A 17501-nucleotide genomic window follows, 5' to 3' on the forward strand; every position below is an offset into this window, starting at 1 on the left:
AGTATTCTGCAGAGAAGCTTACTAGGACCTCTGCTGTTTGTGATAGATATAAATGACCTTGATGAAATATGGATAGGTGGTTTAGCAAGCTCATAGATGATACAAAGATTGGTGCTGTTGAAGACTGTGTGGAAGATTACCAAAGGATATAGTGGGATATAGAACAGTTGCTGATGAGGGTGGAGAACAGGCAGATGGAGTTTAATCTGTCCAGATTGGAAGTGTTGCACTTTCAGAGATCAAATATAAAGGGGGAGTACATTGTTAATGGAAAGACCCTCAACAGTTTTGATGTACGGAGGACCTTGGGGTAAATTCCATAGCTCCCAGGAATTGTCCGCATGGGTTGACAGGTTGGTAAATAAGGTGTATGAGAAGCTTGCCCTTGAGTTCAAGAGTAGGGAAGTCAGACTACAGCTTTAGAAAACTCTGGTTAGGCATTCAGTTCTGTTTACCCCATTATAGGAAGCCAATGTAGGTTTTAAAGAGGATGCAGAAAATGACTATAGCATTGCCTGGATTAGACAGCATGTGCTATAAGGAGAGGTTGAAACTAATCTACATAATAAATCTTATTGTCGATGATGCTGCTGTGTGATGTTTTATTCCCTGAACGATTGTACTGAGTCCTGAACAATTGTTATCCAGGCCTTTCTTACTCAAAAGTTGAATCTCTATTGCTTTTCTCCTTCATTCCCTTCTCACTTTCCACTCCCATACAGAATGCATTAGCCATGGTCTAACCTCTTTCAAGCCTTACACTTTCATTAAACCTTTGTTCTCAGTAGCCTCAATTTTCAAGGCCCTCATGCACAACTTGAGATGTTTATAGTGGCTTTACCTCATCCAACTCTATGACCGCTGACATCTTCTGGTCAGACACTTGGCTCCTGTGATTCTGTGCTTGGTTCTCTGAGATGTCTTTCCCAGCTAAGTTGGATTGCTTGGATACAATGAGTTGTAATATGTTTAAATCCATTGTCTTTAGTTGGCTCCTATTTCACAGTGCCCTGGATGTTAAAATGAAAGCAATTATGAGTGACAAAGGTGTTTTCACACAAAACCATTAATCATCGTGGCCAGGAGTAGGATTGTTCTCTTTAGCACATAAATTTTATGACCACTACTTCCTCTTCAAATAGTTTCCTCATTCCTTCTGCATTCCAATTTACAGAAGCATATGAAAAAGAGGTTGAACTTTCCTCTAAACCTTGCCTTGTTCAGTTTCTTGCGAGATGAATTTAATAGGATTTGTGTTAGAACGGACAGTCTTTCAGTGAGACAAAGCTCTACATGTCGGCGGGTTTCGATTAGCTCACTCCTTGGTTAATAATTAACTGTGAGCTTGCTTGTAACCTGAAAGAAATGGCTGCCTCTAGAAAAAATCTGAGGTTGGTCTTTGAAAGACGTGAGAAGATTACTTCTCTGCCTTTATATTATGATGGATTCCTGTGGAAAAAAAGTACAAGTGATAAGGTAGGTGAAAATTGTGTTTCAGTAATGAAGCTTGCTCTATGTAATGTGCTCCGCATTGTACAGTTATCAATATATACAGAAAGTATAAATGTATTTTTAGTTATTGTTTGGGATTTCTATATTAAAGAATTAAAACTGCTTGTGAAGAAACTAGAGAATCATAAGTGCAACCTAGAATTGATAAGGTCAAATGAAGATAAACGTAATAGTAAACAACTTCCGTAAAACTCACAACTTTCATTATATATTGTTGTATATGGATAATGAATAATGTAGATTAAAATAGCTCCATTTAAGCTCCAGCATTTTGGCAGAATTATAAAGAGGGAACAATATGTTTATACTTCAGACAAAAAGGGTTTCAGTATTTTGGGAGATAGAAAATGCTGGAAACACTCAGCAGCTCAGGTAGTATCAATGGAAATAGAAAGCTATCTGACCCGATCACAGTCTCTCTTTCCCCTGATACCACCCGACCTACGTTGGACCTGAAACATTTACCATTTGTCTTTCCACAGATGATACCTGCCACACTGAGCATTTCCAGTACTTTCTGCTTTTATTTCAGATTTCTAACATCTGCTCTTCATTGATTTTCTACACCTATGAACTTGACCTGCTAATATTCTAAAGGACAGGATAAATCCTGAAGATGCAAAGTACCTACATTATTAGTAAATATACTGTTAGTTATCTTTAAAAACTGATGAGCCAGTCTGTGGTTACTATTCTCAGTTCCTGGCCAGGAGCTAGTGAAATTGTACAAAGTACATGATGAGCAAAGCCATTGACTACAGGAGGAGGAAACCAGTCCTCATCGGGGATCAGAGGTGGAGAGGTCATCAATTTTAAATTCCTTTGTATTATCATTTCAGAGGATCTAAGTGCTGTTACAAAGAAGGCACAGCAGCACCGTTCTTTGAAGTTTGTGACTTCGACATGTCACACACGTCAGATAAAAGTACAGAACAGAAACAGGCCCTTCAGTCTATCTAGTCTGTACCAAAACTATTTAAACTGCCTACTCCCATCTACCTGCACGAGGACCATAGCCCTCCCAACCATGTACCTATCCAAACCCCTCTTAAACGTTGAAATCAAGCATGCATGCACCACTTGCGCTGGCAGCTCATTCCACACTCTCACCACCCTCTAAATGTAAAATGTTGACCCTCGTGTTCCCCTTAAACTTTTCACCTTTCACTCTTAACCCATTACCTCAGGATGTAGTCCCACCCAACCTCAGTGGAAAAAGCCTGCTTGTATTTACCCTATCTATACCCCTCATTATTTTGTATACTTCTATTAAATCTCCTCTCAATTTTCTACATTCCAAAGAAAAAGTCCAAACCTATTCAATCTTTCCCTACAACTCTAGTCTTCAAGTCCTGGCAACATCCTTGTAAATTTTCTCTGACGATTTCAACCTTATTTACATCTTTCCTGTAGGTAGGTGACCAAAACTGCATGTAATACTCCAAATTAGGCCTCACTAATGTCTTATACAACTTCACCATAACATCCCAACTCCTATACTCAGTGCTTTGATTTATGAAGGCCAATGTGCCAAAAGCTTTCTTTATGACCCTATCCACCCGTGACTCTACTTTTGATGAATTATGGACCTGTATTCCCAGATCTCTTTGTTCTACCCCACTCTTCAGTTCACTGTGTAAGTCTTTCTCTCGTTGGCCCTACTGAAGAGCAACACCTCGCACTTGTCTGCATTAAATTCCATCTGCCATTTTTCAGCCCATTTTTACAGCTGATGCAGATCCTTCTGCAAGCTCTGATTGCCTTCCTCACTGTCCACTACATCCCAAGTCTTGGTGTCAACCACAAATCTAATTCAATTTACTACCTCATTTTGAATGTCGAGTGACTGAACCTTCTTCACTAACCTCGCACGCAGAACCTTGTCAAATGCCTTACTAACATCCATGCAGACACCATCCATTGCCTTGCCAGCATTAAATTTCCTGGTAACTTCCCTGAAAACTCTCTAAGATAAATTATTCATGTGCATAACCTACCATGCACAAAGCCATGCTGACTATCCCCAATCAGTCCATGTCTATCCAAATACTCATATACCTGGTCCCTTAGAAAACCTTCCAAAACTTTCCCATTGTTGCTGTCAGGATCATTAGCCCACAACTTACTGGTTTGTTTTTAGATCCTTTCTTAAATAGCGGAACAACATTAGCTATCCTCCAACCCTCCAGTACCTCACCTGTCATGGAGGGTGACTTAAATACCTCTGCTAGGGCCCCTGCAACTTCTCCACTTGCCTCCCACACGGTCCAAGGGAACATGTCAGCCTTGGGATTTATCCATTCTAATTTGCCTCAAGACAGCAGACACCTCCTCCTCTGTAATCTGTACAGGGTCCATGAAGTAGCTGTCATCTTGCCTCACTTCCATAGACTCTGTGTCTATCTCCTGAGTAAGCACAGATGCAAAAAATTCATTTAAGATCTCCTTCACCTCTTTTGGCTCCACACTTAGATTACCACTCTGATCTCCCAGAGGACTATCTTTGTCCCTTGCAACCCTTTTTCTCTTAACATATCTGTAGAAGCATTTAGGAAACTCCTTCACTTCAACTGCAAGGGCAACCTTTGCCCTTATGATTTCATTCTTAAATGTTCTCTTGCACTTCTTGTACTCCATAAGCATCTCATTTCTTTCCTACCTGCCTGTACCTGCAATGCACCGACATTTTTTTCTCAACCCGGTCCTCAATATCTCTTGAAAACCAAGGTTCCATAAACCTATTATCTTTACTTTTTATTCTAACAGGCACATAAAAGCTTTGTATTCTTAAATTTCACTTTTAAAAGCCTCCCATTTACCCAGTACACCTTGGCCAGAAAATAGCCTGCCCCAATCCTTACTTGCCAGATCCATCAAAACTGGCCTTTCTTCAATTTACAATCTCAATCTGCAGACCAGAACTCTCTTTTTCCATACTTAATTTGAAACTAATAGCAGTATGAACACTGGATGCAAAGTGTTCCCCTGTACAAACTTCTGTCACCTGCCCTGCCTCATTCCCCAATATGAGATTAAGTATTGCACACTGTCTTGTTAGTCTTCTATGTACTGATTAAGGAAACTTCCCTGATAATAGAAACATAGAAAACCTACTGCACAAAGTTGTGTTGAACATGTCCCTACCTTAGAAATTACTAGGGTTACCCATAACCCTCTATTTTTTCTAAGCTCCATGTACTTAACCAGGAGTCTCTTAAAAGACCCTATCGTATCCTCCTCCACCACCGTCGCTGGCAGCACATTCCACTCACTCACCACTCTCTACGTAAAAAAACCTACCCCTGACATCTCCTCTTTATCTGCTTCCAAGCACCTTAAAACTGTGCCCTCTCATGCTAGCTATTTCAGCCCTGGGAAAAAGCCTCTGACTATCCACACAATCAATGCCTCTCATCATCTTATACACCTCAATTAGGTCACCTTTCATCCTCCGTCACTCAACCTATTCTCATAAGGCATGCTCCCCAATCCAGGCAACATCCTAGTAAATCGCCTCTGCACCCTTTCTATGGCTTCCACATCCTTCCTGTAGTGAGGTGACCAGAACTGAGCACAGTACTCCAAGTGCAGTCTGACTGGGGTCCTAGACAACTGCAACATTACCTCTCTTTCTTTCTTTTTAAATCTTTTTATTGAGTAAGTATACAAAAAAGGTAAGCCATATAAACATTAATACAATGTTAAAGTATAATAAAATTCCAAAAGATAACAATACCAAAAAGAAAATACTACAAACAATGTAATTTAAGCATAAGAAACCAAGATAACATAATAGTATACTAGATTTTATATATATCAATGGAAAAAAAAAGAAAAAAAAAAAACCCCAAAAAAAAAACCCACCGTGCAACTAACTAAAAGCAAAGCAAAGCAATGGGCTAACTTGAAACCAAACAGAGTTAAACTTAAAATCACGTCCTCAATCCCGACCTCCATTAAAACAGTGAAGAAAAAACAAGAAGGGTAAATATTACATTAAATGAAAATATCGAATAAAAGGTCCCCAAATCTGTTCAAATTTAAATGAAGAATCATAAAGGTTACTTCTAATTTTCTCCAGATTCAAACATAAAATCGTCTGAGAAAACCAAAAAAAGGTAGTTGGAGCATTAAGCTCTTTCCAATGTTGTAAAATACATCTTTTCGCCATTAAAGTAAGAAATGCAATCATTCTACGGGCTGAAGGGGAAAGATTACTAGAAATTTTAGGTAGTCCAAAGATAGCAGTAATAGGGTGAGGAGAGATATCTATATTTAATACCTTAGAAATAATATTGAAAATATCTCTCCAAAAAGTTTCCAAAGTAGGGCAAGACCAAAACATATGAGTTAAAGAGGCTATCTGCCCCGAACATCTATCACAGAAAGGATTAATATGCGAGTAAAAACGCGCTAACTTATCTTTGGACATATGTGCTCTATGAACCACTTTAAATTGAATTAGGGAATGTTTAGCACAAATAGAGGAAGTATTAACTAATTGTAAAATCTGCCCCCAATCATCCACAGAAATGGTAAGCCCCAATTCCTGTTCCCAATCTACCCTAATCTTATCAAATGGAGCTTTCCTAAGTTTCATAATAATATTATAAATCATAGCCGATGCACCTTTCTGACATGGATTAAGGTTAATTATCGAATCTAAAATATATATAGGAGGAAGCATTGGAAAGGAAGTAAGTATAGTACTTAGGAAATTTCTAACTTGTAAATATCTAAAAAAATGTATTCTTGATAAGTTATATTTATTAGATAATTGTTCAAAAGACATAAGGGAACCATCTAAAAATAAATCCAAAAACCGTAAAATACCCTTAGTCTTCCAAGTTTGAAAAGCGCGATCCGTAAAAGAGGGAGGAAAAAATATGTTACCTAAAATAGGAATCGCTAACCCGAATTGATTAAGATCAAAAAATTTTCTGAATTGAAACCAAATGCGCAAAGCATATTTAACTATCGGGTTAGAGACCTGCTTAAGACGTTTCGAATCAAAAGGAAGAGAGGAACCTAAAATAGAACCAAGTGTATAACCCTGAACAGATTGTAATTCCAATGCTACCCATTTAGGAATAAATAGTATGTCCCGGTCAAGTAACCAAAATTTCATATGTCGAATATTAATAGCCCAATAATAAAATCTAAAGTTAGGTAATGCTAAACCTCCATCTCTCTTAGCTTTCTGTAAATATATTTTACCCAGTCTCGGATTCTTGTTCTGCCAAATAAATGAAGAAATTTTAGAGTCAACTTTATCAAAAAAAGATTTAGGAACGAAAATTGGTAATGCCTGAAACACATATAAAAATTTTGGCAAAAAAAACATCTTAACTGCATTAATACGACCAATCAAAGTTAAATATAAGGGAAACCATTTAGATGAAAGTTGAGTAATATGGTCTATTAATGGTAAAAAGTTAGTCTTAAATAAATCTTTATGTTTACAAGTAATTTTAATCCCAAGATATGAAAAGTAATTATTAATCAATTTAAATGGAAATTTATAATATAAGGGAAGATGTTTATTAATCGGAAAAAGTTCACTCTTACTAAGATTTAATTTATAACCTGAGAAAAGACCAAATTGTGCTAATAACTCTAAAACAGCAGGAATGGATCTCTCAGGATTAGAAATATATAAAAGTAAATCATCAGCATAGAGTGATAATTTATGGGACTTTAATCCCCGAGTTATCCCAGTAATATTTAAAGATTCTCGAATAGCAATTGCAAGAGGTTCTAATGCAATATCAAATAATAGGGGACTAAGAGGACAGCCTTGTCGAGTACCACGAAAGAGAGGAAAAAAAGGTGAGTTTAAGGAGTTAGTACGAACCGAGGCTACAGGGGAGTAATATAACAGTTTAATCCAGGATATAAATTTCAAGCTAAAATTAAACATTTCAAGCACCTTAAATAAATAAGGCCATTCTACTCTATCAAAAGCTTTCTCGGCATCTAAAGAAATAACACACTCAGGAACATTTTGTGAGGGAGTATAAACGATATTTAACAATGTACGAATATTATAAAAAGAGTAACGACCTTTAATAAAACCCGTTTGGTCTTCCGAAATAATAGAAGGAAGTACTTTTTCTAGTCTATTTGCTAATAACTTAGAAAAAACTTTAGAATCAACATTTAATAAAGATATTGGTCTATAAGATGCACATTGAGCAGGGTCTTTATCCTTCTTTAGTATTAAAGAAATTGATGCTCTATTAAAAGATTCCGGAAGTTTACCAAGTTTCAAAGAAGCCTCAAAAACCTTATAGAGCCAAGGAATCAATAAAGAAGCAAAACATTTATAAAATTCAACGGTAAACCCATCAGGGCCAGGAGCTTTCCCCAGATTCATAGAAAAAATAACATTCTTAATCTCATCCATTGTAATGGAAGTATCTAATAAAGAAGACATATCCTGTGAAATCAGAGGGAAGTCTAACTTATCTAAAAAATCATTCATATATTTAGAATCTCGAGGAGACTCTGATTGGTATAAAGAAGAATAAAAATCACAAAAGGTTTGATTAATCCCCACATGATCCAATATCAATCGATCATTTTGGTTATAAATCTGATTGATTTGAGATTTAACATAATTAGATTTCAATTGATTAGCCAGCAGCTTGCCAATTTTATCACTGTGAACATAAAAATCACTTCTTGTTTTCTTTAATTGGTTTACAATCGAGGACGAGAGTAGTAAACTGTGTTCCATTTGAAGTTCAGTTCTTTGTTTGTATAGCTCCTCAGAAGGAGCCATAACATATTTCTTATCAATTTCTTTAATCTTGTCCACAATTACCATCTCCTCCTGCTTCTGTTTCTTCCTCAAAGCAACGGAATACGAAATAATCTGACCCCGAATATAGGCTTTAAAAGTGTCCCAAAGAGTGTTAACCGAAATATCTTCTGTATGGTTAATTGTAAAAAAAAGCTCAATCTGTTCATTCATAAAATTAACAAAGTCCGAGTCCTGAAGCAACAGCGAATTAAAACGCCATTGTCTATTGTTTGGTATATTGGCCATAATTTTAATAGAAAGCTTAAGTGGAGCATGATCCGAAATGGTTATAGAATCATAATCACATTTAATCACTGAAGGAATGAGACGAGAATCAATGAAAAAATAATCAATTCTTGAATAGGAATGATGAACATGTGAAAAGAAGGAAAAATCTTTTTCCTGAGGATGCAGAAAACGCCAAATGTCCGTCGACCCAGAATCAGAAAGGAAAAAATTAATCAAATTTGCAGATTTATTAGGTAAAGTCCGTAAAGGAGCCGAACGGTCCAAAGCTGGAGATAAACAGGTATTAAGATCTCCGCCCCAAATCAATGAAAACTCGTTCAAATTCGGAAACTGATCAAACAATGATTTATAAAATTCCGGACAATCCATATTAGGAGCATAAACATTAACCAAAACTACTTTTTTATTAAATAATAAACCACTAACCAATAAAAATCTACCATTCGGATCAGAGATAATATCCTGTTGTATAAAAGTAACTGAGGAGTCTATAAAAATAGAGACGCCTCGAATCTTAGCATTGGAGTTCGAATGAAATTGTTGTTTTTCCCTTCCAAAATTTGAAAAAACGTAGTCTGTCCCCCCTCCGTACATGGGTCTCTTGTAAAAATAAAATTTGTGCTTTAAGTCTCCGGAACACTTTAAAAACTTTTTTCCTTTTAATAGGATGATTAAGACCATTAGTATTCCAGGAGACAAAATTAATAATAGACTCCATAAATCCTAAAGTCAACCCATAACAAGGAGGATTGACAATAGGCGCGACCCACAGACCCGGAGAGGAAACAGAACATACAAAAGATACCGGGGAAAAGGACGTAACCAATACTTCAATAATGTATATAGCCCAAAGAGAAACAAACTAAAATGTGAAGCCCCTCCCACCGCCCCCCACCCCAGGACCCCAAGGCGAAATCTAAAGCAGACCCGCCAGAAAGAAGCAAGCGCTAAAACTACCCCCATGACTTCCGGTATACGCTCCCTAAAAAAAAGGTATAAATATGAAAAGGATCAGCTAATTGTAAAACAGTAAAAAAAATAAGTAAAAAAAAGTTAGCTCAATTAAAATACACACAGAACAGAACAAAAGCCGGAAAGTATATATTAAAAAAAAACCACAATAAACCTCAAACTCATGAATAGACACAGCAACAAAAAAAATAGGATTATTAACATAAAATGATTATAAAAAGCAAAACAGAATAAAATTTAAAAAAAAACTACAAAATTTAAGGCCGCACAGGAAATACGTAAGATGACAAAAGGGAAGTAACCACCCAGAATCCCCTGGGAAAAGAAAGAAATGACGCAGTTAAAAAGAAAGTTTAGCAGCCATATTAAGAAATCAAAAGTAAACTTTTCTGCCCAAATAGGGCACAGAAAAGTTAAAACCAACCAATTCACAGCCTCCGATCAACGGAGATAATTAAAAAAAGGCAATTAAGATGTTGAAGATGAAAGTTGATCCAGATAACTCTGGGCATCCGATGGAGAATCAAAAAAACGAAGAGCTCCATCTAACATGCGAATCCTTAGACGTGCAGGGTACAGCAGCGCTGGTCTTAAATCCATCTTATAGAATTCCGACATCACGGATCTGTAACGGACCCGTTGGTCCCAGATTGGTTTACTGAAATCTTCCACGAATCGGAACTTAAGATCCGAAAAATCAATGAAACCTTTAGATCGAGCGAATCGAAACAGTCTCTCCTTGTCTTGAAAGTAATGAAAACGTAAGATAACATGCCTAGGTCTATCTGACCTAGACGAGTATGATGGGATTCTGTGAACACGATCCAGTAGCGGTGGTTGGTCAGGAAATACAGTAGGGAATGCATCTTTTAAAAGTTGGGAGAAATATTTCATAGGGTTGTTAGCTTCCACGGCTTCCCTGACGCCAATCATTCGTAAATTCTGCCGTCGCATTCTAGATTCCAAGTCAGAGTTTTTAAAAGTCAAAAAGTCAAGTTTCTTCTTCATTACATTAATTGTTTCTTCGACTTTCCCCATCTTAAGCTCACTTTGTTGCGCGGATTTTTGAAGACCAGATATAGCCGACTGATGTTCCGCAATACATGTTTGCATCTTATCAATTAAATCGGCAATTTTCTGGAACTTAGTTGAGATTTCCATATGAATCAGGTCTTTAACAGAGCCCATAATTTCTGTACGAATCATCTCCCTAACAGAGGTTGAAATTTCCCTCTGAATTAACTCCGATATAGCTTCCAAAGTCACCGGTGATTCAGTCGGAGGGAGATCCGTAGCTTTCGGTTTAACCGGAGGTTTACCATCCTTGCCGTCTTTCCCGTTCTTAGACATAGCCGATCTCAGTATCATCCAATTGTCAGAGAATTCAGTTTAATTCAAAGTATTGTAAAAATTGATGCCTTAATAGTTAATTAAAGTATAGCTGACCATAGAGAGAAAAAACTCAGAGGTAATGGAGCGAGTCAAGAACGCGACTTCACTCCATGAGCGCTACCGGAAGTCTCCCAACATTACCTCTCTACTCTTAAATTCAATCCCACAATTGATGAAGGCCAATGCACCGTATGCCTTCTTAACCACAGAGTCAACCTGCATAGCAGCTTTGAGTGTCTTATGGACTCAGATCCCAAGATCCCTCTGATCCTCCACACTGCCAAGAGTCTTACTATTAATACTATATTCTGCCATCATAGTTGAGTAACCAGAATGAACCACTTCACACTTATCTGGGTTGAACTCCATCTGCCACTTCTCAGCCCAGTTTTGCATCCTATCAATATCCCGCTGTAACCTGTGACAGCCCTCAACACTATCCACAACACCCCCAACCTTTGTGTCATCAGCAATTTTACTAACTCATCCCTCCACTTCCTCATCCAGGTCATTTATAAAAATAACAAAGAGTAGGTGTCCCAGAACAGATCCCTGAGGCACACCACTGGTCACCAACGGGGAAGCCAGTTCTGGATCCACAAAGCCTCCTTGGACCAATCCTTACTTTCTCAATAAGCCTTTCATGGGGTACCTTATCAAATGCCTTGCTGAAATCCATATACACTACATCAATGTGATTAGTCACATCCTCAAAAAATTCAACCAGGCTTGTAAGGCACGACCTGCCTTTCACAAAGCCATGCTGACTATTCCTATTCATATTATGCCTCTCCAAATATTCATAAATCCTGCCTCTCAGGATCTTCTCCATCAACTTACCAACCACTGAAGTAAGACTCACTGGTCTATAATTTCCTGGGGTACCTCTACTCCCTTTCTTGAATAAGGGAACAGCATCCACAACCCTCCAATCCTCCGGAACCTCATCTGTCCACATTGATGATGCAAAGAACATCACCAGAGGCTCAGCAATCTCCTCCCTTGCCTCACACTGTAGCCTGGGGTACATCTCATCCGGTCCCGGCGACTTATCCAACTTGATGCTTTCCAAAAGCTCCAGCTCATCCTCTTTCTTAATATCTACATGCTCAAGCTTTTCAGTCCACTGTAAGTCATCCCTACAATTGCCAAGATCCTTTTCCATAGTGAATACTGAAGCAAAGTATTCGTTAAATACTTCCGCTATCTCTTCCAGTTCCATACACACTTTTCCACTGTCACACTTGATTGGTCCTATTCTCTCACGTCTTATCCCCTTGCTTTCACATACTTTAGAATGCCTTAGGGTTTTCCTTAATCCTGTCCACCAAGGCCTTCTCATGGCCCCTTCTGGCTCTCCTAATTTCATTCTTAAGCTCCTTCTTGATAGCCTTATAATCTTCTAGATCTATATCATTACCTAGTTTTTTGAACCTTTCATAAGCTTTTCTTTCCTTGAGTAGATTTATAACAGCCTTTGTACACCACGGTTCCTGTATCCTACCATTCTTTCCCTGTCTCATTGGAACGTACTTATGCAGAACTCCACACAAATATCCCCTGAACATTTGCCACATTTCTTCCGTGCTTTTCTCTGAGAACATCTGTTCCCAATTTATGATTCCAAGATCCTGCCTGACAGCCTCATATTTCCCCTTACTCCAATTAAATGTTTTCCAAATTGTCTGTTCCTATCCCTCTCCAATGCTATGGGTAAAGGAGATAGAATTGTGATCACTATCTCTAAAATGCTCTCCCACTTAGAGATTTGACACCTGACCAGGTGTATTTCCCAATACCAGATCAAGTACAGCCTCGCTTCTTGTAGGCTTATCTACATATTGTGTCAAGAAACCTTCCTGAACACACCTAACAAACTCCACCCCATCTAAACCCCTCGCTCTAGGGAGATGCCAATCGATATTTGGGAAATTAAAATCTCCCATCATGAGAACTCTGTTATTATTACATCTGTCCAGGATCTGTTTCCCTATCTGCTCCTCGATATCCCTGTTACTATTGGACAGCCTGTAAAAAAACACCCAGTAAAGTTATTGACCCCTTTCTGTTCCTAACCTCCACCCACAGAGACTCCATAGACAATCCCGCCATGGTGTCCACCTTTTCTGCAGCCGTGACACTATCTCTGATCAACAGTGCCACGCCCCCACCTCTTTTGCCTCCCTCCCTGTCCTTTCTGAAACATCTAAAGCCTGGCACTCAAAGAAACCATTCCCATCCCTGAGCCATCCAAGTCTCTGCAATGGCCACAACATCATAGCTTCAAGTATTAATCCACGCTCTAAACTCATCCACTTTGTTCATAATACTCCTTGCATTAAAATAGACACATCTCAAACCATCAGTCTGAGCACATCCCTTCTCTTATCACCTGCCTGTCCTCCCTCTCGCACTGCCTTATATTCTCATCCTCTTGAAATAAATGCCAACATCGCATTTGACTTCCTCAGCACAGACTCAACCTGCAAATGAAGCAAGTGTTGTCACATATTCCAGTGCCAATGTGGCAAGCTGACAATATTCAGCAGAACAACACAAGCAGCAACAGCAATGACAGAACAAATTAAGATAACAACGAGACAAGCTCCTGCCCACTCCTTCACACACCACAGTCACATCTCTTAACTCCAGGGCAGGGGACCTCACAGACTCTTGGACTCACAGACATCAGGTCCAACCTCTGGATGATCCATCCTGGTCACAATAGGTTGATGAAATCATGAGGAACACCAGTGGCTCTATTTATTATGAGTCTGAGGAATTTTGTTATGTTACTAAAGACTTGTAAGTTTCTATAGATGCATGGTAGAGAGCATTCTAAACAGTCTGGATGGAACTTCAAATGCACACATTTATAAGAGGCTGCAGATGGCTATAGACTCAGTCAATTACATTAATCAAGAGGCGGCACTTCAAGGTGGTGAGATGCATCATTAAAGGCCCTCGCTGTCTGAGCCTTTGCATTATTACCATCTGAGAGAAGATTACAGGATGCTGAAGACCCACACTCAGCATTTTAACAACAGCAGAATTCTGAATGGTCCATGAACCTGTTGAACTGTAGTGAGATGTGGAGAGTGCACAAGCAACCAAATGATTACGTGATACATCAGCTGGGGCCTCCTATGTGTGGAAGATCTTCTTTTCTTTTTTTATTTATTCATTTACAGGATGTGGGCGTCACCAGCTAAGTCAGCATTTATTGCCCTTGAGAAAGTGGCGATGAGCTGCCTTCTTGAACCACAGAGGTCCCTGAGGTGTAGGTAGATCCACAGTGCTGTTAGGGAAGGAATCCCATTACACCCCTGACCTGAGCCTTGTAGATGGTGGACAGGCTTTGGGGAGTCAGGAGGTGAGTTACACGCCACAGGATTCCTAGCCTTTGACCTGCTCTGGTAGCCATGGTGTTTATATGGCTAGACCAGTTCAGTTACCTGTGAATGATAACCCCCAGGATGTTGATAATAGGGGATTCAGTGATGGTGATGCCACTGAATGTCAAGAGACGATGGTTAGAGTCTCTCTTGCTGGAGATGGTCATCGTCTGGCACTTGCGTGGCACTCGAATGTTATTTGCCACTTGTCAGCCCAAGCCTGGATATTGTCCAGGTCCAGCTGCATTTCGGTATGAACTGCTTCACTAGCTGAGGAGTCACAAATGGTGCAGAACATTGTACAGTCATCTGTGAACATCCACAATTCTCACCTTTTGACGGAAGGAAAGTCATTGGTGAAATACCTGAGGATGGTTGGTCCCTGAGTGATGTCCAGAGGATGAGATCATTGACCTCCAACCACCACAACCATCTTCCTTTGTGTCAGGTATGATTCCAACCAGCAGAGGGTTTTCCCCCTAATTCCCATTGACTCCATTTTAGCTCGGGCACCTTGATGCCATACTCAGTCAAATGCTGCCTTGGTGTCGTGGGCTACCACTCCCACCTCACCTCTGGTACTTCGCACTTTGGTCCATGTTTGGAACAAGGAGATGAAGAGGTCAGGAGTTGAGTGGCCTTGACGGAACTCAAACTGGACATCTGTAAGCAGGTTATTGCCGAGTAGGTGCTGCCTGATAGCATTGTTGGTGATCCCTTCCATTACTTTGCTGATGATTGGGAGTAGGCTGACAGGGCAGTAATTGGCTGGGTTGGACTTGTCCTGTTTCTTGTGTATAGGACATACCTGGGCAATTTTCCACGTGGCCGGATAGATGCTGGTGTTGTAGCTGTACTAGAACAGCTTGGCTTGTGGCGTGGCAAGTTCTGGAGCACAAGTCCAGGGCTATTGCCGGGATTTTGTCTCGGCCTATAGCTTTCACAGTATCCAGGGCTTTCAGTATTTATTATTATTACTTTATTTTCACCAAACAATTGATACTAGAGCATACAATCATCACAGCGATATTTGATTCTGCGCTTCACGCTCTCTGGAGTACAAAATGGTAGTAAATAGAATAAAAATTTAAGTTATAAATCATAAATAGAAAATAGAAAAGGGAAAGTAAGGTAGTGCAAAAAAACCGAGAGGCAGATCTGGATATTTGGAGGGTACAGCTCAGATCCGGGTCAGGATCCATTCAGCAGTCTTATCACAGTTGGAAAGAAGCTGTTCCCAAACCTGGCCGTACGAGTCTTCAAGCTCCTGAGCCTTCTCCATTGGGACCTCTTTTGGCACAGGCTTGACCTGTACTAAAAGGACGGGTTGCACTTGAATCCTAGGCAGTCTAATATCCTGGCAGGGAGATTTGTGAAGGTTACTGAGGAGACTTTAAACAAGAATGGTTGAGGGGTGGGGATCAAATTGAAGAGACCAGGAGAGAGGAGGTTAGTTCAAAAATAGAGAAAGCTAGTAGACAGTGTGTGAGGGAGGATAGGCAGGGGACAGAGATCGGGAGCACTCAGACCGAAGATGTAGGGGAGAAGAAAGAAAAAGATAACTAAGTTGTTTGCTCCATTAGGGATAAACAGAAAGTAAGAGGTGGAGAGTTTCTTAAATGCATCTATTTTAATGCTAGGAGCATTGTAAGAAAGGTGGATGAGCTTAGAGCATGGATTGATACCCGGAAATATGATGTTGTAGCTATTAGTGAAACATGATCGCAGGAGGGGTGTGATTGGCAACTAAATATTCCTGGATTTTGTTGCTTCAAGTGTGATAGAATCGGAGGGGCAAGAGGGGGAGGTGTTGCATTGCTTGCAGGAGAAAATATTACAGCGGTGCTTTGGCAGGATAGATTAGAGGGCTCATCTAGGGAGGCTACTTGGGTGGAATTGAGGAATGGGAAAGGTGTAGTAACACTTACAGAGGTGTATTATAGAGCACCTAATGGGGAGTGAGAATTGGAGGAGCAAATCTGTCAGGAGATAGCAGATATTTGTAGTAAGCACAAGGTTGTGATTGTGGGAGATTTTAATTTTCCACACATAGACTGGGAAGCCCATTCTCTAAAAGGGATGGATGGTTTGGACTTTGTCAAATGTGTGCAAGATAGTTTTTTGTGGCAATACATAGAGGTACTAACTAGAGAAAGGGCAGTGTTGGATCTCCTGTTAGGGAATGAGATAGGTCAGGTGATGGAGATATGTGTTGGGGAGCACTTCGGGTCCAGTGATCACAATACCATTAGTTTCAATATAATTATGGAGAAGGATAGGACTGGACCCAGGGTTGAGATTCTTGATTGGAGAAAGGCTAACTTTGAGGAGATGCGAAAGGATTTAGAAGGAATAGATTGGGACAATTTGTTTTATGGGAAGGATGTAATAGAGAAATGGAAGTAAATTAAAGGTGAAATTTTGAGGGTACAGGATCTTTATGTTCCTGTCAGGTTGAAAGGAAAGGTTAAAAGTTTGAGGGAGCCATGGTTTTCAAGGGATATAGGAAACTTAGTTCGGAAAAAGAGTGGGATCTACAATAAATATAGGCAGCTTGGAGTAAATGAGGTGCTTGAGGAATATAAAGAACGTAAAAAGAACCTTAAGAAAGAAATTAGAAAAGCTAAAAGAAGATATGAGGCTGCTTTGGCAAGTAAGATGAAAATAAATCCAAAGGGTTTCCACAGTTATGTTAATAGTAAAAGGATAGTGAGGGATAAAATTGGTCCCTTAGAGAATCAGAGTGGATGGCTATGTGCAGAGCCAAAAGAGATGGGGGAGATTTTGAACAATTTCTTTTCTTCAGTATTCACTAAGGAGAAGGATATTAAATTGTGTAAGGTAAAGGAAACAAGAAAGGTAGTTATGGAAGGTATGATGATCAAAGAAGAGGAAGTACTGGCACTTTTAAGGAATATAAAAGTGGATAAGTCTCCAGGTCTGGACAGAATATTCCCTAGAACCTTGAGGGAAGTTAGTGTGGAAATAGCAGGGGCTTCTGACCGAAATATTTCAAATGTCATTAGAAACGGGGATGGTGCTGGAGGATTGGCGTATTGCTTATGTGGTTGCATTGTTCAAAAAGGGTTCTAAGAGTAAACCTAGCAATTATCGGCCTGTGAGTTTGACGTCAGTGGTGGGTAAATTGATGGAAAGTGTTCTTAGAGATGATATAT

The 17501-nt window shown here is 39.4% G+C and overlaps 1 protein-coding gene across 1 annotated transcript in view; it reads left to right on the forward strand.

Moving 5' to 3' along the window:
- The first annotated feature begins 1187 nt into the window (after positions 1 to 1187).
- The window catches only part of LOC134357499 (signal-transducing adaptor protein 1-like), a 66820-nt gene continuing 50506 nt past the window's right edge, over positions 1188 to 17501 (forward strand). The window contains exon 1 of the mRNA XM_063069124.1: positions 1188 to 1476. Coding sequence (XP_062925194.1) covers positions 1366 to 1476 — 111 coding nt within the window. The 5' untranslated portion in view covers positions 1188 to 1365. The remainder of the gene's footprint in view (positions 1477 to 17501) is intronic.

The sequence above is a fragment of the Mobula hypostoma genome, chromosome 16 (genome assembly GCF_963921235.1).
Source record: "Mobula hypostoma chromosome 16, sMobHyp1.1, whole genome shotgun sequence".
Classification (NCBI taxonomy): Eukaryota; Metazoa; Chordata; class Chondrichthyes; order Myliobatiformes; family Myliobatidae; genus Mobula; species Mobula hypostoma.